Genomic DNA, 26,990 nt, shown 5'->3' with positions numbered 1-26,990 from the left:
TGGCCAATAAAGGCACCAGCAGCACTTTTCGCAGAGATGGCCGAGAATCCATTATCGACGTTACTTTCTGCAGTCCGTCGCTGATGGCAAACATGGATTGGAGAGTGTGCGAAGGATATACCCATAGCGACCATCAGGCGATACGATATGGCATCGGTCAACGGAATACTGTGGCAGTACGGAGGACGAGAACTTGTGACCGAAAGTGGAAGACGAAAGCTTTCGACAAGTATTTGTTCGTTGAGGCACTTCGTGTGGACGGGAGTCCCGTAGATCTAAATGCGGACGAGCTGACAGAAACGTTAGTGAGAGCATGTGACACAACCATGCCGAGGAAACTGGAGCCAAATAACAGACGGCGTCCAGTCTACTGGTGGAACGAGGCACTTAGTACTCTCCGCGCTAGTTGTCTCAGAGCCAGAAGACGTGTTCAGAGAGCAAGAACGGAAGCAGACAGAGAGGAACGAAGAGAAGTGTTTCGAGCGGCCAGGGCCGCTTTTAAACGAGTGATTAAGCAGAGCAAGTCGAACTGTTTTAAGGAGCTGTGTCAAGACGCTGATGCCAACCCCTGGGGCGACGCATACCGAGTCGTGATGGCGAAGATCAGAGGTCCAACGATGCCCGCTGAAATGTGCCCAGAGAAGCTGAAAGTCATCGTGGAAGGACTTTTCCCGAAGCACGACCCAACAACCTGGCCACCTACACCGTACGGAGAAAGAGATGGAGATAACGTCGAAATCACCAACGAGGAGCTCGTAGTAGTGGCGAAAGGATTGAAGGTGAAGAAAGCTCCCGGTCCGGATGGAATCCCCAACGTAGCGTTGAAAGCGGCGATCCAGTCATCCCCGGACATGTTCAGGATGGTGCTGCAGAAATGCCTGAACGAGGGTCACTTCCCTGACAGGTGGAAGATACAGAAGCTAGTGTTGCTGCCGAAACCAGGAAAACCGCCGGGGGATCCAGCATCATACAGGCCTATATGCCTGCTGGATACACTCGGAAAACTCTTGGAGAGGATCATCCTAAACAGGCTGACGAAATACACGGAGAGTGAGCACGGATTGTCGGAGAGGCAGTTCGGATTCCGGAAAGGGAGATCGACGGTGGATGCAATTCGGACAGTGGTCGAGAGAGCTGAAAAGGCGTCCAAACAGAAGCGGAGAGGAGATCGATATTGCGCCGTCATAACGATCGACGTCAAGAATGCGTTCAACAGCGCCAGCTGGGAGGCCATCGCCGAAGCACTGCATAGAATGAGGGTCCCTGACTACCTGTGCAGGATCCTGAGGAGTTATTTCCAGAACCGGGTTCTGGTCTACGAGACAGACATGGGACAGAGATCGATTAGGATCACAGCGGGAGTTCCACAAGGCTCCATCCTTGGTCCAACGCTCTGGAACGGGATGTACAACGGCGTGCTAACGCTGAAACTGCCCAAAGGAGTTGAGATCGTTGGCTTTGCGGACGACGTCGTCTTGACGGTAACAGGCGAGACGCTGGAAGAGGTGGAAGTGTTGTCAACCGAGGCAATCGACATGATTGGTAACTGGATGAAAGGAGCGAAGCTGCAAATAGCCCACCACAAAACGGAAGTGTTATTGGTCAGTAACTGTAAAGCGGTACAGCGGGCGGAAATCACCGTCGGGGAGCACACCATAGCCTCGAAGCGTGTGTTAAAATACCTGGGAGTGATGATCGATGACCGGCTAAACTTCAACAGCCACGTCGAATATGCCTGTGAGAAGGCTTCGAAGGCCATCAACGCGATAGCTAGAATCATGCCGAACAACGCTGGTCCCAGCAGTAGCAAGAGGCGTCTTCTGGCCAGCGTGTCATCATCGATACTGAGATATGGAGGTCCAGCCTGGGTTCCAGCGCTGGAAACGAAGCAGAACCAAAGGAAACTGAGCAGTACGTTCCGGCTCATGGCCATGCGAGTCGTGAGTGCGTACAGAACCATCTCGTCGGAAGCAGTATGCGTTATCGCCGGTATGATCCCTATCGGCATCACCCTGGCGGAGGACAGTGAGTGCTACAGGCAGAGAGAAGCCGGAAGAGTACGGAAAGTTGTGAGAGTGGAGTCATTGGCTAAGTGGCAACAGGAGTGGAACACGACGGAGAACGGTAGATGGACACATAGACTAATACCGATTCTTTCGACCTGGGTGAACAGAAAACACGGAGAAGTCAATTTCCACCTAACGCAGTTCCTGTCTGGCCACGGCTGCTTCAGGAAATACCTGCATCGGTTCGGACACGCAGCGTCACCCCTCTGTCCGGAGTGTGGCAACGTCGATGAAACGCCGGAGCATGTGGTCTTTGACTGTCCAAGGTTCGAGGCAGTGCGAACGGAGATGCCCGTCCTTAACGTGGAGAATGTCGTTGATGAAATGTGTCGAGAGGAGGACTCTTGGAATGCCGTCAGCAGGGCAGTCACACAGATTATGTCAGAGCTGCAGCGTAAATGGAGAGAAGAGCAGCGATCTAGCAACGCCAGCTAGCGCTGAGAGTACGACAAGTGCATGAGCACAGCCACCCCCCGAAGTAGTCGCTTCACAGTGGTCCCGGGGGGATCCAGGCAGAGGAGAGAGTAAGGAATGGGTTTTAGTGGAGCTGCACTAGGCAACTAGTGGATACCACACCGTGCCACCTTCACTACAGGCCAGGCTTCTTGAAGCTTTCCTAAACCTTACTATAAAAAAAAAAAAAAAAAAAAAAAAAAAAAAAAAAAAAAAAAAAAAAAAAAAAAAAAAAAAAAAAAAAACACACACACACACACACACACACACACACACACACACACACACACACACCCACACCCAACGGACGATCACGAACGTTGGTTTGAAGCGACACCGAATCCGGGCAAACTTTCCGCGCGAAGCTGAATATCCAACTGTCTGAGTACTCCTTGTCTTCGTTGACCGGTGATGACGCATTTCGCATTCTCCTACCGACATTCCAGAGTGTTCTCATGGAAGTCTCTCGCGACAAACCATCGACGAACCGACGCCAGTAACCGCGTTTTTTGGCTCTAATCAAGCCCTTAAAAGTTTTCTCGAGGTCGGCATACCGCTCGAAATCCTCGACCTTACCGTGTTTGCGGAAGCGTTTAAACGCGGCGGACTTCACTGTTCGCGTCGGTGCAATCCTTATACCACCACGAAGTGAGAGGTCGTTTGCGAACGAAAACACCCGGAACGCGTTTCGTCTGTGCTTGAAGAGCGCAGTCAACGATAAGTCGCGATAAAAAGGAGTACTTATCCAGCGGAGGGAGTATCTCAACTGAATCAGTACCACCGAGAACCGCGGACACAAATTTTTGCCAGTCGATGTTTTTCGTGAGGTCGTACGCGATGTCAACCGAGCGAGTGGAAGATGAACCATTGGTAATAGAAATTTTGATCGGCAAGTGGTCACTACCATAGGGATCTTGAATTACTTTCCACGATCAATCCAACGATAGTGAACTCGAACTGAGGGAGAGGTCTAATCTATTTTCTCTTGCTGGAGGTTTGGCCACTCGTGTTACTTCCCCAGTGTTTAGAATTGTCATATTGAAGTTATCGCAAAGGTCGTATATCAGGGTTGAGCGGTTGTCATCGTACAGTTCCCCCCAGCCTGTACCGTGGGAGTTAAAATCTCCTAAGATCAACCGAGGCTCAGAAAAAAGCTGAGCAGATATCAGAGAAACCTTGGCGAGAAATCGCAGTTCTTGGAGGAAGATATACTGAGGCGATACTAAGGCTTTTACCTCGAATATTTTCCTGACATGCAACAACTTCAATGCCTGTCACGGAAGGCAGATCGATTCTATAAAAGGAATGGAGCTTATTAATCCCGAGAAGGACCCCTCCATACGAATCTGCTCGATCAAGGCGAATAATATTAAAATCGTGGAAAGGGAGATCGGTGTCTGAAGAAAGCCATGTTTCACAAAGAGCAAATGCATCGCAAAGTGAGTTGTGAAGTAAAAATTTGAATGTGTCAAGTTTCGGTATAAGACTTCTACAGTTCCACTGAAGAACAGAGATCATATCCCCAACCTCATTCGGAAAATTATCCATCAAAAGATATGATCGACGCAAAGAAGGACCACCTAGAAGCTAGTTACTTCAAAAGAGTTTTCACAAATTGAAGTACTAAATTAATAATGTTCCTAGTTGAGTCAGAGACGTTGAATATATTGAAGATGCTCTCCACAATTCCAGAAAACGTGAACATGGCATCATGTTCTTGCTGGTTATTCAACTGTTTTTCTGGCTGAAAAACTGGGATATCTGGGGTTTTAGATGATCCCGGAAGTGGCGGAAAGTCTTTGTTAAAATTACAAACTTTAAATCCCGGTGGTGGGGGTTTTGCTACATTTCCGCTACCTCTTAAATTTGTCAAGGTAGGTTGAGAGTCCGTTCGAGAGGCCTTACGAGGTTTTTGGGTGACGTTTGTTTTGGACCGCTTCCTCGTGTTGCCGTTAAAGACAAAAGGACTACTCTCACCAACCTCTGAGTCAGAGCCCTGATCATCATCTGGCAGGAGGTGGAATGTGTTGTTGCTTTTTGGGGTGGTTTGGGAAGATGAAGCGGTCGTTTTCAAAATTTCTGCTAACGAGCGCTTAGAGCGAGCTTGCAAAGACCGCTTTAGTTTTTCTCCCTGCTGTTTGTACTTCGGGCAATCACTCAGAGCATGCGGAACATCCATACAGTAAACGCATTTTGGGGTAGCATGACAAGGACCCTCCGTAGGCTCCTCCCCACATTGATCGCACCGCGGTTTGTTGGAACAAAAGTCCGCGGTGTGACCTAGTTGTTTGCATTTCAAGCAATTCATTACCCTCGGTACAAACAAGCGTACATGTAGTCGACCTTCCCAATTGTGACGTAGTCAGGTAATGCCGATCCTGAAAAGGTCACACGAAACGAATCTGAGAGGGTATACGTTTTGTTAGTTGAATGCAGTCCAGTATCTTGACTTTCGGGAGGGCACGGTTTTTGAAAATGCCGAAAGATTCGACTTGTAGGAAATCCTCACAAGTCAGACTCGATTCGGTGACCACTCCTTCAATTTCTACGTCACAACTGGGGACGTACACTCGATATTCGATCGAAAAAAGCTCACAGGTAACAATCCGGTTTGCCTGTTTCAGGTCATCAACGGTAACGCGCAGTTTGTTTGACGCTACCTTAAAGATATCGGTTACGGCCGAAAAATGTTTTGTCAGATCCTTCGAAATCCGAGAAATATTCAAAGGTTTTTGTTTGGGCCGGGAAAAAAAACAACCCACGGACCTTTTGAGTCGCTTGGGTAAGCTTTATGGCGGGGGTCGCAGAAATTTTTAAGGGAACGGTTGGAGTAGGGAAAACAGGTAGACGAGGTGGCGATGGTGAAGAAGGGGGGGCAGGGGTGAAGAAGGGGGTGAAGGAGACTGTTGTTTAGACATCACCTTTGGGTAAGCTCCAGTGCTCGTTTTGGGGTCCGAAGTAGAATCCCGTAAGAAGCAGATTTTCGAATGATGGAGATTTAACTGACTCATCATCGGAGATATCTGCTAGCGAAATACCCCCGCCATCATTGGTTTCATCCATTGCGGGGTCTTAAGTACCTCCGCAACAGATTTCGACATAAAAAAGGAAATATATATATATATATACAGGGTGTTCGGTTCCGGGTTTTACATATTTTCAGGGTAGATAGGGCTCCCAAAGTTATGAAAAAATCCCCATGAAACATAGGGTCGGAAATGACTGCTAAGTGAGTTATTCAACATTTTATGTTTTTTTTGTATTGCCAACTTTGGTTAGCTATATTTTTTTAAATCTTAATGTGGTTTTCTGATTTCAACATACCAAATGAAAGACTAAAGTCTTAGCTATCAATACCCTTTGAAAAATAACTCGATTAAAGTTAATTATCATACATTAAAATTGAAAAGTATGTTGAAAGTACCAAAAAAAAAAACTGGTAAAATTTCATACATTTTAGTGTTTTTGAGTTGAAAATTTTCATTATTTCTGTTTATTTAGTTGTTCTACAAAACATTTTCCAAACAGTTCCCTAGATTTTGGATTTTGGTAGTAACCTTGTAGGCTATATGGTTTCTTCGTAATTATTGATTTAAAACAGCGATAAAAACTTGTGACGTTTTCATAAAATGCGCTATAGTCACCCTATTCGTTCGTACGTTCGGCTGTTGCAGTGGACTACGCACATGAAAATTTGGTAGAATGTTATTGTAAATGTTTAGCAACATTCCTTACTTTTTATTACCGCACATCTCCTGCGCCGAAAGAAAACATAACTGCGGAGATGTGTCGCGGTATCGAATATTGCTCAGTCTCAGCAGAAAACACAACGGAGACACCGAATCTATGAATTCTGTGAGCGGAAGGGAGAGAAGTAGGTAGGTGGTAATAAGTCGATGTCCTTTTTATTTCATAGCACTCGCAGCTCAGCTGCGGTGCTGTTTCGATGGAGGACTGTGGAGCTCCGCTGCTTCTGTATACACACTTAGATTTTTTACAGAAGTTAGTATTTTTACTGGATTTTTGGATTACTGACTCGGTTAAAATTCAAATGACTGTTATTCGTAAAGATTGGATAAAATCGAATTTTTTTATTTTCCATCATTACACGGGGTTAACAGAAGTTAGTCTGTAAATTTTCGTAACATATTTTCTCAACTTTGAATTTTTCACAGATTTTTTAAATTTTACCGAAGAGTTCCGCAATTCAAAAACACGGTAAAAATTACTGACTCGATAAGTGTGTACTGATGTATGGTTGGTGAAGAGGCTAGCATGTGGAGGGTATTCTCGGGCTAGTGAATGCCACCCATCCCCACTTATAATTCAGTAATATACTATTTATTCATTTCTGTTTGAAATGTTTACAAAGTTTGCAAACAGAAATGAGCATTGCAGTTTAGTTACCAATTTTCCAAGTCATAGACTTCAGATAACTGTTCAAAGTCCCAGATTTTTTTATAACGGAATCATGAACAAAAAACCAAAGACCACTATGACAAACGCGATCGGTCTGAAGGGATCTTTACATAGAAATCGTTTTAAGGTGATACGATCCAGAACTTCGGGCTTTGGTTCCATTATCTGCTACCGGAAACATACAATAACAAAACTGTGATGATAATTTAGTGCCTCAAATCAAAATAGTGGCCTAGATTAACTCCCTAGAAAACTCGGAGTGGCACTGATAGCAGAAATAGTTTTCAATGTGATGTCACAGGAAGATTTTTTTTACTCTCAATTTTGATATTTTAACCGTTACGACAGCAACCTGAGAAATCATTATCAGCGAAATCACAACATCAAATTTAGATTTCAGTTTGATCTCAGACTTTGCTCGGGTAATAATTCAATTTATGTGACACAAGGGTTTTTGACTGTGAGAAAGTTCTAGGGTTTGAATGTGGGAAAATGTTCAATGTTTTCTGTTTCTAATTAATAATGAATATCTGGTATGCTACACCTCGACGAAATTGCGCCAATAACCGCGTTTTTTTGCTTTGATTAAGTGCTTTGTCTCAAGATTTGAATATTCCTCGAAGTATGTGGAGGTTTTGTGTCTACGAATGGCTTTGAAAGCATCAGAATTTTCTACATACAATTTTGTGCATTCTTCGTCCCATCCAGGTGTGGCTGGTCTCCTTTTGAAGGGCGAACTTGTCTTTTCTTTTTTGTGCTTCCAGGGAACTTTTGTAAATCAAATCGGTGAGGAATCGATATTCTTCCAATGGTGGAAGCGTATCTATTGATTCGGCACCGATTGTCCGAGATGGTTCTGCAGAGTGAGGGACACACTTAATTGAAATGATGATTGGAAAATGATCGCTACCATGGGGGTCATTGATAACCTTCCACAGACAATCCAATGATAGCGATCTTGAACACAAAGATAGGTCGAGTCGGCTTTCTCGAGCCGGAGGTTTTGCTATACGTGTCGCTTCACCAGTGTTCAAAATAGTCAAGTTGAAATCGTCGCATAAATCGCAAAAAATAGCCGCTCTATTGTCATCATATAGATCGCCCCACCCAGTACCATGGGAGTTCATATCACCCAGAATTAATACTGGGGATGGAAGAATCGAAACTAGATTCCAGAGTTGACAACGGCTAATGGAGGTTCTTGGTGGAACATAAACTGAAGCTATGCAAAGGTCTTTGTTCTTCACATTTATTTGGCAAGCGACGATTTCGACGCCTGATAGAGCAGGAAGGGAAATTTTGTAGAAAGGGTAACACTTTTTGATCCCTAAAAGTACTCTTCCATAATAATCGTCTCTATGAGCGGTTCCACGAACAAGTGGGAAATTTTTCCAGTTTTTATTTTTTGTATTTTTTTATTTGCATGAAACCTTGCATACAAGTTTTTGGGGAAGAAAAACGCCGTTTTGCATACTTGGTTCGCCATTTTGAATCTAGCCTTACTTATGAGAAGGGCCTATGAAAAATGCACATGATATCTTCAAAAAATTGTATCTCGGAAACGGTTTGTCCGATTGGTTTGGTGTCTTGGGCGAAGTTTTAGACAATTGTTGGTGTTATATGGAGAAAATATGCACGGTAAAAAAAAAGTTTGGTATTTGTGTTTTGAACTAAAATATAAATTTTCCCTTTAAGTGACATGTCAATAATTTTTTATTATCCTTATGTTATAGCTGACTGAAAATGCTATCTAGTGCACAGTAGGTTGTTCTGGAGAAAAATAGGTTACAATGAAAAAAAATGTTTTTTAACAAAATATAAAATTTTCAAAAAAGCTATTAAGAAAAGTCAAAAAAGTTTGTCACCCTAATTTTATGAAAGTACATCAAATTTGCAAACAAAAAGTACTTCGGTAACATTTTTCTAAGATGCACCGTTTAGAAGATATTACTGATTTAATATTGTTTTTTTTGATAACTTTATAAGTTTTGGCCCTTTTCGGATGTACTCCGTGTTTTTCCAGTTTCAAAAGTATTTTTTTCGGAAAGATTGGAAAATTTTGAGTTAAAATGACACTGACAGCTTAAAGATTCGAGTGAAATTCTCTGCCTTAAAAGTATTTTGAAAAACAAGTTACAAAATCCCACTATCAGGAACAATGATTTCTTCAAATGATTTTTGGTGCGTTGTGCTGAAAACGTGCTAACAAGTATTAGATACAGGTAATCAGATACCAGTTAGCTGTACTACGTACAGTTGGTGATTGTAAACATGGTCTTTGTTGGAACTAGTCCACCATGGCCACGCTGGCCATAACGAGGCTAGCTCCGTCGTTGACCATTCCTTAATAATAAATAAAAAGAACGCAGTAGTCACCTTCCATCAAACTAGAGGGCTGCCGACTGATACCTCAATCAACAACCGCCGCACTCTTTATTCATTCCAGGTATATACAATTTACAATCTTCTTCAATAACAATATACCTACGCCAGCAAATCTACCTCGCTCCAACTCTCCAAACTCGTACCTGAAGGTTCGACGATACCTGAGCGTTCAACTCTACCTATCTTCCAACAGTCTTTACCCAGCATTCTATGATTTCTACCCGTGAGCTGTATAATAATGTCTGACTCGGTTCTGAATTCATCCAGTATCTACTAGGGAAAACTAGCAGAAAGGTTGCTAGTAGCATAGTGATTATAGTAATTTCAGCTCATAATCCTGTGTTTTTGAACGAGATCCAGTGTTGTTGAACTACAAAACAAAACTTGCAAGATGGTGAATTTTTAGCTATTTGTGACTTTTCTGAAAATTACAGCTTCGTTTTGCAGGATGAAGTTCAATCACATTATAATTTCTGAAGAACTAAGACATGATTCAGTCGCTGTCAATTTGTTTATTGATAAAATGATAAACTTTTTACAAATTGATCAAAATAAAAACATAAAAAAATTTATTTTATGTCAGATGGTGCTGCTTCACAGTATAAAAACCGAAAAAACTTTTCTAGCCTTTGTAAATTTAAGTCAAAGTATGGTATTGACGCTGAATGGCATTTCTTCGCAACATCGCACGGAAAAGGTCCATGCGATGCTATTGGAGGTACGATAAAACGCATGGCTACCAGAGCAAGTTTAGCCAAAGAACGCGAACACCCGATAAAGACTGCAAGAGAGTTGTTTAATTGGGCAAACAAACGAAAAGAAGAAGAACTTACAAAGTTGTCATTTTGTTATTCTACTACAGAAGAATACGAAAATATGTCTTTGCAGCTAAATAATCAATATAATAATGCAAAAACAATTCAAGGAACTCTAAAATTCCACTCATTTCTTCCTCTATCAGAAAATACAATAAAGGCAAAGCTTTATTCAAACTGTCCTGACAATGATGCCAAAATATTCAATATTGTTAAGAAAGTTGTGTAAACAATAATTTTATAAAAATACAGGAATAAAACTAAACTGATGATATCCAACATATAATGTTATTTTTTATTGCGCACAATCACCATCCCTGAAAAATAAGCTTAATTCGCTCTTTTGAATCTTGCTAATTGAGGAGCTTACATTTGCAGTTCTCAAAAAGGTGTATCTCGAAATCGAGTTGTCTCATCGGTTTGATGTCTGTGGCGATGTTCGGCAATAGAGAGAAAATATGCACAGTATAAACACATCCAGTTTAAATGGATTAAACTGTTAGGCGATATGCAAGAGTTGAATGCACATTTTCAGCACAACGCACCAAAAATCACTTGAAGAAATCATTGTTCCTGAAAGTGGGATTTTGTAACTCAAATCTTTAAGCTGTCAGTGTCATTTTAACTCAAAATTTTCCAATCTTTCCGAAAAAATACTTTTGAAACTGGAAAAACACGGAGTACATCCGAAAAGGGCCAAAACTTATTAAGTTATCAAAAAAACAATATTCAATCAGTAATATCTTCTAAACGGTGCATCTTAGAAAAATGTTACCGAAGTACTTTTTGTTTGCAAATTTGATGTACTTTCATAAAATTAGGGTGACAAACTTTTTTGACTTTTCTTAATAGCTTTTTTGAAAATTGTATTTTTTTAAAAAACAATTTTTTTCGTTGTAACCTATTTTTCTCTAGAACAACCTACTGTGCACTAGATAGCATTTTCAGTCAGCTATAACATAAGGATAATAAAAAAATATTGACATGTCACTTTAAAGGGAAAATTTATATTTTAGTTCAAAACACAAATACCAAACTTTTTTTTTACCGTGCATATTTTCTCCATATAACACCAACAATTGTCTAAAACTTCGCCCAAGACACCAAACCAATCGGACAAACCGTTTCCGAGATACAATTTTTTGAAGATATCATGTACATTTTTCATAGGCCCTTCTCATAAGTAAGGCTAGATTAAAAATGGCGAACCAAGTATGCAAAACGGCGTACGTGCTTGAACGCTTGAAAATTGCGTCCTGAGATTGAACGCTGCACTTTATCGGAGTGCTGCTTGTACATCGGGCACTCCTGCAAGGGGTGAGGATTCTCGCCATAGTACGCACATTTTACTGATTCTTTGTGGCAAGAATCCTCTCTGGTTTTCACCACATTTGCCACAACGAGTTTTGTTGCCGCAATGGTTGGCAGAGTGTCCCAGCCTTTTGCAGTTCGTACAATTATAAACCCTCTGTACAAACAACCGCACCGGAAAAAAAGCACCATCAACTTTGACAAAGTTTTTTGAGAACTGAACTAGCGAAAGTCACCCGAATCGAGTCTGAATGCTGATAAACTTTCTTGCCATATTGCAAAGATACTGAATGCAGTTGCCTAACGTCCAGTATCTTTACAAGCTCGCTTGTGACTTTTCTGTTTTTTAAAACAACCCGAGGCACGTTTCAAGTCCTCGACAGACAGACTCGCGTCGGAGACCACGCCTTCTATCTTCTGTTGTACTCAACACTAAACAACTCGTGATCGTGAATTTTATTTGCTACATCATAATTCGGTGCTTCTACACGCAGTTTGTTGAATCTCTCCTTATGTACCAAGATTCCCAAGATTACGCAGCATGTCTCTCGAAATGTCGAGAGCTTTCAAGGGTTTATTTTAAGGCCGAAAAAAGACAACCCATGGTCCTTTCGAAAGTGGTTGGTAATACCTGGTTCGCGCAACGTTAAAATCGGAAGATGCCATAAGTGTTGCGCAAAAGCGGTGCGCAACCGCTTAAGAAGGAAAAAATAAAAACCTTCTCCAATGTATTAATTTTAATTACTAGTACACTGGAGTCGCTTTTTACGCGGGTGATATGTCCCGCGTAAAAAAAAACCGCGTAAAAAAAACCGCGTAAATTCCGGAATCCGCGTAAAAAAAAACCACGTAAATTCCGAAATCCGCGTAAAAAAAAAACCGAGTAAAAAAAAACCGTGTAAGAAAAAAACGCGTAAAAAGCGATATACCGCGTAAATTCTGAAATCCGCGTAAAAAAAAACCAAAATCCGCGTAAAAAAAAACCGCGTAAATTCCGGAATCCGCGTAAAAAAAAACCGCGTAAATTCCGAAATCCGCGTAAAAAAAAACCGCGTAAAAAAAAACCGTGTAAAAAAAAACCGCGTAAAAAGCGACTCCAGTGTAATTAAATTTTTTGCACGGCGTACAAGCAAATTAAAGAGATAAAAAAACTTATATCTAGTTGCAACAAGTTGCCATACTCCCTTACCAGGGGTGAAAGACAGAGCCACGCGCCACGAAGCAAAACAAAACTACAATAGGGAGGCAATGGACTTGCAAAATGTATTGTCTAATGCTTATGCCGGTTGTGTAAACAACCTACCAGCCGGTGAAGCTAGGTATTCCGTTTGCTGCTGCACGATGCGGCTATTGACGGAGATGATACGATGATGATGGTGATGATTTGATGATGATCGATCACTGCACTGGGGTAAAGGTAAACAGTGTATACGTAAGACTCAGCTTACAATAGCTGCTTCCGAAAACCGTGCGCGATTCACTTGAACACTTTTTTTAACACGAGAGCGATGGAAACGCGATAAAAAAACGGGTATCGTATGAAGAGACCGAGCGCTGTTAATTGGCTCAGCGCTCCCTTTCACGCTTGTCACAAATCAATTGTAGAAACTTATATACGACTTATTTCAGTCATAAACAAGTTGCTGTAACTTTTTGTGATGAAAGTGTGTTACTCGGGTCGATACGGAATAACGCTCCAACTATGTTCTCGCATTTAGAACCATCCGTTTAAATAACCAAAGCACGGTTAAACCGGTTTGCAAGGAACTCCTGCACGATGGGATGCACTGTATTAGGGGGATCCTCAGCTTTCACCTGCCGTTTCACATCCCAAACAATATGCGGCTTGGGTTCATACCACTCTCGGTTGATGATACGTGTCCATAAAGCGATGTTTGGAAGGTCCACATCAACCGCCGACAGGCGATCGGATACTCGTTCCACAACTGGAAGATCGATATTTCTAGAATCCTTCTCCATCAAACGAATTGCAGCACGATTTGTAGCTTGCATCACCATTAGATCGAACGGCAAAGTGCCTGCTTCAGCCACAATGACTGGTGACGTACGCCCCTGAGGCGAATCGGACCATCCGGTTGTAGATGGGTGCAAGAGTCTACACCACCGAATCATTCGCTCTACTGACGAGCCTGATACCGTAGATAAGTCGCTACGTGACAATTGCTGATCCGATACACAACAGAGAATCGCGTTGCCTTCGCGGAATTTTAGCCCCGATCATCTTCAAGATCCGCAGCCTAGAGTCGCACGTGGTTTTGATTATAGTGGTTTTTAATGGTGTTTGAAGGACAGCGACCGGTCAAGGTTGACGCCAACAGCGTCCTCGGTACAGCTACGAGGTCGATGAATATATCGTTTCTGGGTTCTCGACGGGCGTTGAGACTGATTTTGTCGCGGAAATTCTGAAGCCGTCGCTTTTCGTCTATTTATCGACAGCTTTCACTGCAGCCTGTAGATCTCTATACAGAGGACGCTCCTTACTCCTCCCTACCACCAGCAAAATATCGTCCGCATAGAGAAGTACGGTAACAGAATGCGGCACTACTCTGAAAATCGGCTGCATCGCAATAAGGAATATCGTGACGGACAAAAGTGATCCTTGGGGGACTCCGTTCTCCAATGGCATTTCACCCGATAAATGTTATTCCACGTTAACCCGGAAATATCCGCGTAAAAAAACGCGTTAAAAACGTGTAAAAAAAACCACGTAAAAAGTGACTCCAGTGTATCACGATAAACCGGGTAAATTAAAAAAATCCGAGTAAAAAACCGCGTAAAATCCGAAATCCGCGTAAAACCGTGTAAAAAAAAAACGCGTAAAAAGCGACTCCAGTGTATTCCGTGTACAATCAAACAATTGTGCCTTGTTGCCTCGCTCACTTATCTCATATCTGTTGGTATTAGCACTAGCACACACTATTATTGATGCTTTATAGTATACATATGCTGATAACTCAATAACATTTTGGCGAAAACGAACCGTTTCGGTTGCACGACACGGTACACACTTCAATAAATGTGTGAAATTTAATATTGTTTATAGTTAACACCACTCAATATAATTACAAACAACATTTCATCTGTGACCTTAGGTATGTCAACAGACTAACCTGACTATTGAATCCAGCATAAACTTGTATGCAAGGCGGGATTTTTTTCCTTGATTTGTTTTCCGTGCTGAGCACCAATGCTACCGACGCCAGGGAGGCAGCTCCCACACCTGGACCCTACCTATGGACCCATCAACTCATGAACCGGCGCCGCTAAGGCGGGAGTTTGCAATTCCGTTGATAGCATACGCCGCATACCATTATTATTATATTATTTTTCTTTTATACTCCGTAATTGATCGCAGATCACTTGGAGTTTTAAACTGCTTATTTCACTAAATATTTGTACCTCCGGACCTACTTACGTTCAAATAATGATTTTTGGCACTAATCAATCGCAAATAAATCCTCGCTTGAACAGCGAAAATAAACGATCAATTTGTGAACCGTATAGAACCGCACTTGTGTAGTAGGTCAACGTATTCTTAGGTGCTCCTCTTTCATTTGAGGCTTATTTCAAAATGTTCTGAAAAATTCGAGAAAATTAAAAATTGTTCTAGATAGAAACTTTTGATACAAGCCTCATATGAAAGGGTGAGTCTAAACTGTCGCTTGGTGGGTGTTTCAACGGTACTGTTTTTATGTTAAGGTTTTCATCTAGAGACACCGTGGGAGAAAAACAGGAAAAGCCCATACGTTTCAATTACAAAGAAAAATACGCATTTTCCCAAAAAAATGAATCTGGTTCTTGAATTTTTTCAAGAACATTGTACTGTACTAGAACAAATGCCTCTGGCTAATTTCAGTATGTTGGTTTGTTCTTGTAACCTGAGGATTCGTGGTTCACACTGACGGTTAGCTCGGATTCGCAGGGATTAAAACTAGGTTGTTCGGAGATGAACCAGGCTGGTAGGCTACACACTAAGATTTTGTTACCGTGTTCGGTAAATTTTAATGAAATCAGAACGGCTGAACATTCGGTAAAACTTTGACCTTCATTTTAAAGGCTATTGAATTTGAAAATAGTATCAAAACATGTTCAACCTTGTTTAAATGATAAAATCTTGTCATTTTAGTGGATATTTAGTTTCAAAATATAAGAGACGAACCAGCCTAAGGCTGAAAGTCTCTATAATAAAGAAAAAAAAAGTTTCAAAATAGCTGAAAAGCAATTGAATTAAATTGCATAAATTTTACCGAAAAGTTCAGTTGTTCAGATTGCGGTAAACATTACCGAGGTCGGTGATAATTTCTAAGTGTGTACGGCTGAAAATCTCCTAAATAAAGAAAAAAAAAATTAAAAATTAAACTAAGTTGAATATGTATCAAAAACTCAAACATATCTATGAAGATTTCAACCTCAGCAATTATATATTATTTTTTTCTTTTATTTTCAGAACTGGTTAGAAAAGATGAGAGAGTTGGTTGTCATCTGCTATTCGTTCCACAAATGCGTCTTTCTTCTTAGATTTTGCACTGATTTGGCATCTTACGAACCAGCATCTTTGAGATTCATTAACAACTACAACTCTACGACGTCACTATACCAGCGCCACACGAGAAAGTTGCTGGTTACGTTCAGAAACGAAAATATGGTACAGTTTATTTTTAAATGTAGGGGGTTATTTAGCCGGAGGTTAAGGGACCATGCGCTTATTACGTAATACACTGGAGTCGCTTTTTACGCGGTTTTTTTTTACACGAATTTCGGAATTTACACGGTTTTTTTAACGTGGATTCCGGAATTTACGCGGTTTTTTTTTACGCGGGACGTATCAGCCGCGTAAAAAGCGACTCCAGTGTATTTAAAAAATAAATTTACTTACATTTTATTACAAGGGAGATAGGGAATCTCAGAAATACCTTACGACATCAGGATGAATACAGAACATGTTAATGTTCGATTACTAGAAAAAGTCTTAAGTAACAAGTATATGGTCCCTTACTTCGAAAATTTCAAATGTATTTAAGAAAAACATTAAATCGGGTACGAACTATACTTTTTGTTGTTTTACCCCTGAGAAGCCTACTCTGACTTCTAAAAGATAAAAAATCAAAAGGTAAATTTCGTAACCGGTTTCATATATCGTAAAACGGGGTAACATTTATAGTTTTTTTTTTCAAAAAAAAAAAATACTGTTTACCTACAGCAATGAACATTTTAATTTTTTTTACTAGTACTGAGGATCCTTGAGTCAATTACTAACTAATTATTACTTACTAACAATATTTTTAAAGGAAATTGTGCATTTGCATTTTTTTAGTCTTGTTACCAAACATCAGTATTTTGATTTGGGTTTACTTTGATAATATTCAATGAATGTAGAAAATCATACGTGAAACTTAAACAATTTAGTTCAAGAAATATGAACCTTTAACCAGGGTGCCTTCCATTCATTTTGGATAAAAAAATGTTTTATTCAATTATAGAATAATAAGATATTATAGTAGTATTTTGTTTGTGTAAGCAACAAGAAAAGACTGTGAAGTTGTGGTTGTCTCATAATATCTGCCAATTTTGCTACACGATTGTCGCAATAAGCGATTTTGTCATTTATCTCACCCACTCTTCACTCTTCGCGAAGCGGCGATTAGAAAATCGCTCATTGTGACTCTGCCAAAGCTAAATTTGCAGGTTTTATGCGTCAAACACAAACATTACAATCTTTTCTTGTTGCTTACACATACAAAATATCATTATAATATTTTATTATTCTATAATTTAATAGAACATTTTTTTAAGCAAAATGAATGGAAGGCCAAGGCTGCAAAATGCGTGTCGATGCATGTTGACATGGCTGGTTCTAAGCAATGCAATGACCAATCGTTATGATTCAGCCACCAAAGATATGGCTATCTAATTTTATTTTGAATAGTTAGAATCCCGATTGGATCTGTGGTTGGCCAGTCGGAATGGAAAAACCCGGAAAAGTCCCGAGCAAAGCAAAATTCCTGAAAGTAGACCTAGAATTCCGCGATTTTTTTTCTAAATTGCATACAATCATAGAAAATATACCATCACCACATCGATTCTGCTACCGAGTGTCCAGAATACGGTCCTGGATATCCGGAATCACCAGAAAAATAGTCAATTCTTAAAAGTAGACCTGGAGATCCGTGCTTTTTTAGAAAACGTGAAGAACCCTTAGTTAAGAAGATATATCTCAGTGACATATTGATATTCACCGGGAAAATGGTCAATTCTTAAAAGTAGTCCTAGAGCTGCGCGATTTTTTTACCATCACCACATCGATTTTGCAACCAAGTGGCCAGAAAACGGTCCTCTGGATATCTGGAATCATCGGGAAATTAGTCAAATCCTGTAAGTAGACCTAGAGATCCGCATTTTTTTTCTAACTTACATATAATCATTAGCAAAGAGGAAATATGACATCAACATATCGATTCTGCTACCGGGTGGCCAGAATACGGTCCTCTGAATATCCGAAATAACCTTGAAAATAGTCAATTCTTAAAAGTAGACCTAGAGATCCGTGATTTCTTAGAAAATGTGAAAAACCCATAGTTGAGAAGATATATCTCAGTGGCATATTGATTTGGTGGTTATTGAACAACTTTCTGGATATCCGGAGACCAATTCCACGCCAAATCGGTCAGTCACCAAACTTGACTATCTTCGATCTGGATGATACATGGCACATATTTTCAGTATGATAGACCAAGTATTTTCCGCAGGAGATGAGACCCTTTTGACTCAAGGGTAATTTTTGAAAAGGGCCTATGTGTTTTTGCACACATACTTTTAAAAAAAATGTAGTTCGAAAACAGTTGGTTGTAGAAAAAAATTTACTAAGAAGGAGTTGTAGGAAACTAATAAGGCTTTATTAAAAAATATACCCGGTTTTTTTTTCGTTTTTTTACAAAAAAAAAATTTAAAATAAACTTCAAAATTCAAATAACAAAAAAAAAAACGTATTTTTGATTTTTTTTTATATTTTTTTAATAAAAACTTGAATAGAAAGCAGAAGTTTTGAAAACAACTCCAGGATGGACAAACTCTTAATAAAAAAGTTTTTCTAAGAGCAACTTTTAAGGCATTTTTGAAACTTTCATTATTTACGGCAAAATGCTCAGTTTGATGTCAGTATATAATTATAAAAATCATTTCAAACGATAATGCTCATATCGATAAACTTCCTATATGTAACAGTTTTCGAGATATTTCAAATTTACTTTCATCATAATCAATTTTTTGTAGAAAATATGCCCTTTTCATAAGTTATACGTGATTGTCCATCAAATATGATAAGTTTTGCAAGATATGCATGTACTTACCTTCAGCTTACCCTTGCACCAATAGACTATTGGAAAATTGGTTTTAAACTTATAAGATAAATAAGATAAATAAATGAAATACCCATGCGTTTTTATTTGCATCTTACATTTATTACTTTCGATCGTCTTTAATAATAATAATAACTTGAACATAAACCTTTTCGTTGGATATATTTTTATTTGATGAACTTTTGAGTGGCATGTTTTTATATGTTATGAATGGTGAGTTCTTCGTCATTCGAAAATAGTTTCGCTGATATTTTATTTTCGGAAATCGGAACAATACAGTGATATTTTCTTGTACCTGGGATCGTTTTGGCCTTTTCAAAAATGCTTTTCCATTCTGCAGCCCCATGTTCGTATTCCTTTTGTGACACAAAACAAAATGACATTTTTGTTAAATAATCATTACTCTTCTGGTTAGCCCATGCATATAACTCTGCTGCACTTGTGATTTGATGTTCGTGTTCTACAGCCACACTTGCGTTCCTTGCCATTCGTTTTAAAGTGCCACCAATCGCGTCACATGGTCCCTTGCCATGCGAAGTTGCAAAAAAGTACCATTCAACATCAATACTGTACTTCGTTTTAAATTTACAAAGACTTGCAAAATTTTTGCAATTTTTATATTGGGATGCAGCTCCATCAGACATAAACATCGCTTTTTTTACTTGAATTTTTGTTTACAAAAAGGTCAGTAATTTTGAAATAAATACTTGCACCGCAATTGTATCGTGTTTTAAAACTTCAGAGATTACGATCAAACTTAAATTTTTAATTATACCTGATTCTGAATAATAAATGCAAAAAGGATGAATAGTAGCTTGTTGATTATTCCAGTAACTACTTTGGGCAGCATCTTGAAGAACAAATGAATAATTTTCGAAAAAATCACAAATTATGACAACTTCTCCATTTTTAAGAGTATTTTTTGTATTTCTCAAAAAACTAGACTGCTGAGCTTTAATATAATCATGGGATACCAGTTTATAAAACTTTTCGCAAAATGTTTGGAAAAAATCCATCTACTGGTTTTACAAGTTTCTCTAAACTACATCGATCAGTTGAAACCCATTGTTCAAAACATATTTCAGACATACCCTGTTCCTCGAATTTTTCTGAAAAACTTCTTTCAAAATCTGAGAGACCTGGACAACGTTCGCATTCGCGGAGATAACAATGTTTAGTTCTGGATGATGAGCTGCATAATATTTCTTCAAAATAATGGTTGATATCTTTTTCGAATGAATATTTTCTAAGACAATGAAGCATTAAATTAATATTTTCATGGATGGTACAAACACAAATATTGTGAGAACCTGAACTACCTAGTAATTTGCAATGCTTTGGTTTTAGTGCTGCAAATGAACTAAATCCAATGCTATTTTTACTAACTTATTGAAATGTAATAAAAGCTTCTCGCAATGTACAAACTAAAAGTCGCTTTTGAAAATGAATCTTCTTACCTTCCTTCTTCACTGAAACGTAATCGTTTATTCCTGGCGTGGCTCTGCTTATCTGGTCGCTTTCGAAGAACTGCAATACCTCGTTTTTAATTTCGGGATCCAAACCGTGTCCTAACCTTTTGTTGGGGGTGGCCAATACTCCTTTCCCGTTTGCCAAGCATCGAGCTTGCAATACAATGTATTTATTTGTTTCAAACTCGTCCATTACCGTTTGCGTTGACCAAGATTTCGGCAAAATCGTCAGAATCCTTATTTGATCGTCTCTCGATGAACCTGGATCAGCAAATCTCTCCTTAAGGGGAAGCTCACCGCTTCGAAAAAAATAATTACGTTCTGATTTTTCTAAAAATATTGAAAAAAAGTATCAAAAATCTAAAAAAAATCACATTTTTTCTAATTTTTTAAAGAAAATTCACGTGCAAAAACATGTTTTATAAGTCATTATGGCATAAAGTTGGACTCAAAAAACCACAAAACATCAAGTTTTCGGTTTTTCTGAGAGTCCAATTTTTTTTTCATTATGAGATAAAAAAATATTTTGCATGTAATTTTTGACAAAAATCTAAGGAAGAAACTGATTTTCTTGGATTTTTGATAATTTTTCCCAATATTTTTAGAAAAATAAAAACGTACCGAAAATATTTTTTTATTTTTGGGCCGGTGAGCTTCCCCTTAAGTTTTCCGATCATCTCATTGTGTTCCGCAGCTTTCTATTTTAGTTGCTCCAGGTCATCTTCTTCCGCTTGAAAACCGAAGATGCGTTTCTTAATGCCATTGGTAATGTCCATATACTTTCTCCGGGGATAGTTAACATTCTGGAATTTTTTGTCGATATTGGCGATACGTTGATACCAGCTATGCCCTTGTTGAATAGCTCAATATTATGCGTCCTGGAAAATTGTTGCTCTCCACTATCCTGAGATGATGCTGTTGTTATTGACGTAGTTGATGGTATTTCTTCGAGGCCATGTCGAGATGTAGATGGCTGCGGCTCCACGATGTCCATTACTGACGGTTGCACTTCTAGTTCCAGATTTTCAGCACATGGTTCGATTCTATTTTAATTCAAGCGACACGTATCACAGATTGATAGAGATGTATCCAAATTAAATTTCCACTCTAGGAACTTATGTTTTTCAATCAAATTTTCGGATAATTTGCGAAGCTTTGACGAACACCGTTTATTAGGAAACGGCTTGCAACACTCGACCTTCTTGAATTTCATATTCAAATTATACTTGTTCACTCAAAAAGATTTTTTTAGTGATGTCTGTTTTCAAAAGGATGGTCATGCTTATATATGTACAAACGAAGGTACCATTTGGATATTCAGGAATAAATATTGTTTTGGTATTGAAGCTACTCTAACAGAGAAGCTCTTTTGGAATGCCATGGAAGACATTATAATGTACCTAAAATAATAAGATGGATAGGTACATCAATATTAACAACTTAAATAGGATGAAACTACGCTTGATAATGAAAATAAGTGCAACTTAACTTGTGTTGGTTTCTATATTTAAAATAATAGTGTTTTCATTTCCCCTGTAAATTCTAAACGGGTTGTCTGATCGTTCAATCGTCAAAAGACAAATTGAAGGTAAATATATGTGTATCTTGCTAAACTTATCAATGCTAATGGAGAATCACGATTAACTTATGGAAATGGCTTATTTTCTACAAAAAAAAATGATTTTGATGAAAGTAAATTTGAAATATCTCGAAAACGGTTATATTTAGGAAGTTGTTTGAAATGATTTTTATAATTATATACTGACATCAAACTAAGCATTTTGCCGTAAATAATGAAAGTTTCAAAAATGCCTTAAAAGTTGCTCTTAGAAAAACTTTTTTATTAAGAGTTTGTCCATCCTGGAGTTGTTTTCAAAACTTCTGCTTTCTATTCAAGTTTTTATTAAAAAAATATAAAAAAAAAAAACAAAAATACGTTTTTTTTTGTTATTTGAATTTTAAGGTTTATTTTATTTTTTTTTGTAAAAAAACGAAAAAAAAAATTCCGTGTATATTTTTTTTATAAAGCATTATTAGTTTCCTACAACTCCTTCTAAGTAAATTTTTTCCTGCAACCAACTGTATTCGATCTACATTTTTTTTAAAGTATGTGTGCAAAAACACATAGGCCCTTTTCAAAAATTATCCTTGAGTCAAAAGGGTCTCCTCTCCTGCGGAAAATACTTGGTCTATCATACTAAAAATATGGGCAAAGTATCATCCAAATCGAAGATGGTCGAGCACGATTTCAGGTTTTTTCAGCTCATTCTGGATGGAATCCCTCCGGATTCATCGGGAAAGTAACCTATTCTCAAAAGTAGTCCTAGAGATTAGCGATTTTTTTCTTCGTAAAAGTCGTCAGTTTTTGAACGTGTGCCTGGAGCTATGATTGTTGACGTAGGACTACGTCTTTAATTTCTATACTGCGCTCTCCATTTCACCAAGGGAAGGGAGGAGAAAAGCAGCGATAATAAAAACGCTTGCCAAATCGTTTTCTTCGTCATTTGCTTGCGAGCAACGCACGAATAAGCGTCGGACACGACGTATAAGTGGAACAGCACGCATCGCACCCTCGATCGCACCAATACGAAGACGACGATGAAAGCACCCACATCGACCGGAGAAAAGGCTTCTTGCAATAGGCAGCATGACTAGGCCGCCATCATCCGGTCGGCATCGACTTGCACTGGTGTGGCCACCATTTGAAAAACAACCGGCCCTTCTCAGGGCCACCAATTCAAAAATGACTAGTTAAGAACCTAATGATAAACATTTTTGTTCCGTCCACTAGCGGTCCTACGTCAAGCTTCCGTTCGTGCCCCTAGGCACAGACCCTTCTTTATTTATTTATTTATTTATTTATTTGTCGTCAATCAGTGTAGACCGTTTTACAATTTTACTTAAACGCTAATTGTTACAATTTTACTTCAAGTACTTGCATAACATTTATATTTTATTAATGATGCCTAGCTAACCTCGTGAAGAAAGTTTTTTTTTTATGCGTGCTTTTATTCATTGTTATGTCAATATATTCACAGTTTGTATTATAGCAAGACATCATTATATTCAGTGGGCTGTTTTTGGCATAGTCTGTTCTTTGATTGTTGATGCTAAACTAATTTCTATTCCGCAGTGAGCGAGTGGGAGCATAAAAATTGATATTTTCCAAAATCTCTGGGCTGTTAACTCTTTTCGAAATCACATCGTTTATAAAAGCAATCATTGCGAACTCTCTTCGCTTTTTGAGCTCATGTAAATTAATTAGCATACAACGCGATTCATAAGATGGAAGTGGAAAACTCGTCCAACCCAACTTTCTTAGAGCAAACAACAAGAACTGCTTTTGAACTGATTCAATGCGGTTTACATGTGTATCATGATATGGAGCCCAAACTATGCTCTCGAGAAGAGGCCTCACATATGCTACGTAAAGTGTTTTGATTGTGTAGGGATCATTGAAGTGCAAACTAAATCTTTTAATGAATCCATGCATGTTGCTTGCTTTGCAGATAATGTTATTGTAGTGATCAGCAAAAGTTAACTTGGTGTCGAGGATAACACCTAAGTCTCTGACTTGATAGGATCGTTGGATTGTTTTCTGGCCAAGAGTTATTGTGTTGTGTATTACAGCGTGCTTTCTTGTGAACGATATAGAATTGCATTTATTAATATTTAGTTCTAACAAATTTTTCTTACACCATGTGTAAAAAACGTCAATTTCATGTTGAAATATTTGAAAATCAGGTGCTTTAGATATCTTCATGAAAAGTTTTATGTCATCAGCATATATAGAAACATGAAGAAATTTAAAAATATGTTCTATATCGTTGACAAATAAAATAAACAGTAATGGACTAAGATGTGAACCTTGTGGCACACCAGATGTTACATTTACTATGGTGGACAGATTTCCTTCAAATCTTACCTTTTGCGTCCGCCTTGATAAGTACGACTCGATCCATTTCAGTAGCCTAGGATTGAAGCCTAATTTGGAAAGCTTAAAAAGCAAGAGTGGTATATCAACTCTGTCAAATGCTTTACTAAAATCAGTGTATAGCGTTTCTACATAATTGCCTTTATCCAATGAGTTTAAACAATATGACACAAAATGTATCAAGTTGGTAGCTGTAGATCGTCCTTTAACAAATCCGTGCTTTTTGCTAGTAATTACCGACCGAATCTGTAAGAATACATTGTCATTAATGATGGATTCGAATAATTTAGAAATGCTTGATAATATAGCAACTCCACGGTAATTTTTTATATCAGACTTTTTACCACTTTTAAAAATTGGAATTAAAAATGATTCCTTCCAAATCGGAGGAAGTATACTCCACTCTAAGGATAAATTAAACAAGGCTTTGCTAGCTCCTTCGGCTAACAAGGCTTTGCTAGCCAGAACAAAGGCTTTGCTAGCTCCTTTGAAAGTTACTTTAAAAAATAGGTGCTAAACCATCCGGTCCAGCACCTTTTGAAGCATCTAAGGTTTCAAGACCACGTATAATTTCATTGAGAGTTAAATTATCCACTGCGATGTTCTTCATTGGCTCGGGGAGATACGAAAAATATTGATAATTTCGCTGTTGTTGTTGTTGTTGTTGTTGTTGTTGTTGTTGTTGTTGTTGTTGTTGTTGTTGTTGTTGTTGTTGTTGTTGTTGTTGTTGTTGTTGTTGTTGTTGTTGTTGTTGTTGTTGTTGTTGTTGTTGTTGTTGTTGTTGTTGTTGTTGTTGTTGTTGTTGTTGTTGTTGTTGTTGTTGTTGTTGTTGTTGTTGTTGTTGTTGTTGTTGTTGTTGTTGTTGTTGTTGTTGTTGTTGTTGTTGTTGTTGTTGTTGTTGTTGTTGTTGTTGTTGTTGTTGTTGTTGTTGTTGTTGTTGTTGTTGTTGTTGTTGTTGTTGTTGTTGTTGTTGTTGTTGTTGTTGTTGTTGTTGTTGTTGTTGTTGTTGTTGTTGTTGTTGTTGTTGTTGTTGTTGTTGTTGTTGTTGTTGTTGTTGTTGTTGTTGTTGTTGTTGTTGTTGTTGTTGTTGTTGTTGTTGTTGTTGTTGTTGTTGTTGTTGTTGTTGTTGTTGTTGTTGTTGTTGTTGTTGTTGTTGTTGTTGTTGTTGTTGTTGTTGTTGTTGTTGTTGTTGTTGTTGTTGTTGTTGTTGTTGTTGTTGTTGTTGTTGTTGTTGTTGTTGTTGTTGTTGTTGTTGTTGTTGTTGTTGTTGTTGTTGTTGTTGTTGTTGTTGTTGTTGTTGTTGTTGTTGTTGTTGTTGTTGTTGTTGTTGTTGTTGTTGTTGTTGTTGTTGTTGTTGTTGTTGTTGTTGTTGTTGTTGTTGTTGTTGTTGTTGTTGTTGTTGTTGTTGTTGTTGTTGTTGTTGTTGTTGTTGTTGTTGTTGTTGTTGTTGTTGTTGTTGTTGTTGTTGTTGTTGTTGTTGTTGTTGTTGTTGTTGTTGTTGTTGTTGTTGTTGTTGTTGTTGTTGTTGTTGTTGTTGTTGTTGTTGTTGTTGTTGTTGTTGTTGTTGTTGTTGTTGTTGTTGTTGTTGTTGTTGTTGTTGTTGTTGTTGTTGTTGTTGTTGTTGTTGTTGTTGTTGTTGTTGTTGTTGTTGTTGTTGTTGTTGTTGTTGTTGTTGTTGTTGTTGTTGTTGTTGTTGTTGTTGTTGTTGTTGTTGTTGTTGTTGTTGTTGTTGTTGTTGTTGTTGTTGTTGTTGTTGTTGTTGTTGTTGTTGTTGTTGTTGTTGTTGTTGTTGTTGTTGTTGTTGTTGTTGTTGTTGTTGTTGTTGTTGTTGTTGTTGTTGTTGTTGTTGTTGTTGTTGTTGTTGTTGTTGTTGTTGTTGTTGTTGTTGTTGTTGTTGTTGTTGTTGTTGTTGTTGTTGTTGTTGTTGTTGTTGTTGTTGTTGTTGTTGTTGTTGTTGTTGTTGTTGTTGTTGTTGTTGTTGTTGTTGTTGTTGTTGTTGTTGTTGTTGTTGTTGTTGTTGTTGTTGTTGTTGTTGTTGTTGTTGTTGTTGTTGTTGTTGTTGTTGTTGTTGTTGTTGTTGTTGTTGTTGTTGTTGTTGTTGTTGTTGTTGTTGTTGTTGTTGTTGTTGTTGTTGTTGTTGTTGTTGTTGTTGTTGTTGTTGTTGTTGTTGTTGTTGTTGTTGTTGTTGTTGTTGTTGTTGTTGTTGTTGTTGTTGTTGTTGTTGTTGTTGTTGTTGTTGTTGTTGTTGTTGTTGTTGTTGTTGTTGTTGTTGTTGTTGTTGTTGTTGTTGTTGTTGTTGTTGTTGTTGTTGTTGTTGTTGTTGTTGTTGTTGTTGTTGTTGTTGTTGTTGTTGTTGTTGTTGTTGTTGTTGTTGTTGTTGTTGTTGTTGTTGTTGTTGTTGTTGTTGTTGTTGTTGTTGTTGTTGTTGTTGTTGTTGTTGTTGTTGTTGTTGTTGTTGTTGTTGTTGTTGTTGTTGTTGTTGTTGTTGTTGTTGTTGTTGTTGTTGTTGTTGTTGTTGTTGTTGTTGTTGTTGTTGTTGTTGTTGTTGTTGTTGTTGTTGTTGTTGTTGTTGTTGTTGTTGTTGTTGTTGTTGTTGTTGTTGTTGTTGTTGTTGTTGTTGTTGTTGTTGTTGTTGTTGTTGTTGTTGTTGTTGTTGTTGTTGTTGTTGTTGTTGTTGTTGTTGTTGTTGTTGTTGTTGTTGTTGTTGTTGTTGTTGTTGTTGTTGTTGTTGTTGTTGTTGTTGTTGTTGTTGTTGTTGTTGT

General features: G+C 38.4%; 1 protein-coding gene across 1 annotated transcript in view; it reads left to right on the top strand.

Moving 5' to 3' along the window:
- The window catches only part of ova (ovaries absent), an 86,304-nt gene that overhangs the window by 6,949 nt on the left and 52,365 nt on the right, over nucleotides 1–26,990 (top strand). The window contains exon 2 of the mRNA XM_065237926.1: nucleotides 15,918–16,115. Within this exon, the coding sequence (XP_065093998.1) occupies nucleotides 15,918–16,115 (198 nt within the window). The remainder of the gene's footprint in view (nucleotides 1–15,917; nucleotides 16,116–26,990) is intronic.

This window comes from Ochlerotatus camptorhynchus, unplaced genomic scaffold (genome assembly GCF_037179485.1).
Source record: "Ochlerotatus camptorhynchus isolate MF236.1 unplaced genomic scaffold, CSIRO-AGI_Acam_v1.1 ptg000661l, whole genome shotgun sequence".
Taxonomy (NCBI): domain Eukaryota; kingdom Metazoa; phylum Arthropoda; class Insecta; order Diptera; family Culicidae; genus Ochlerotatus; species Ochlerotatus camptorhynchus.
The sequence above is the reverse complement of the archived record's forward strand: the minus strand, read 5'-3'. Positions and strand labels throughout refer to the sequence as shown.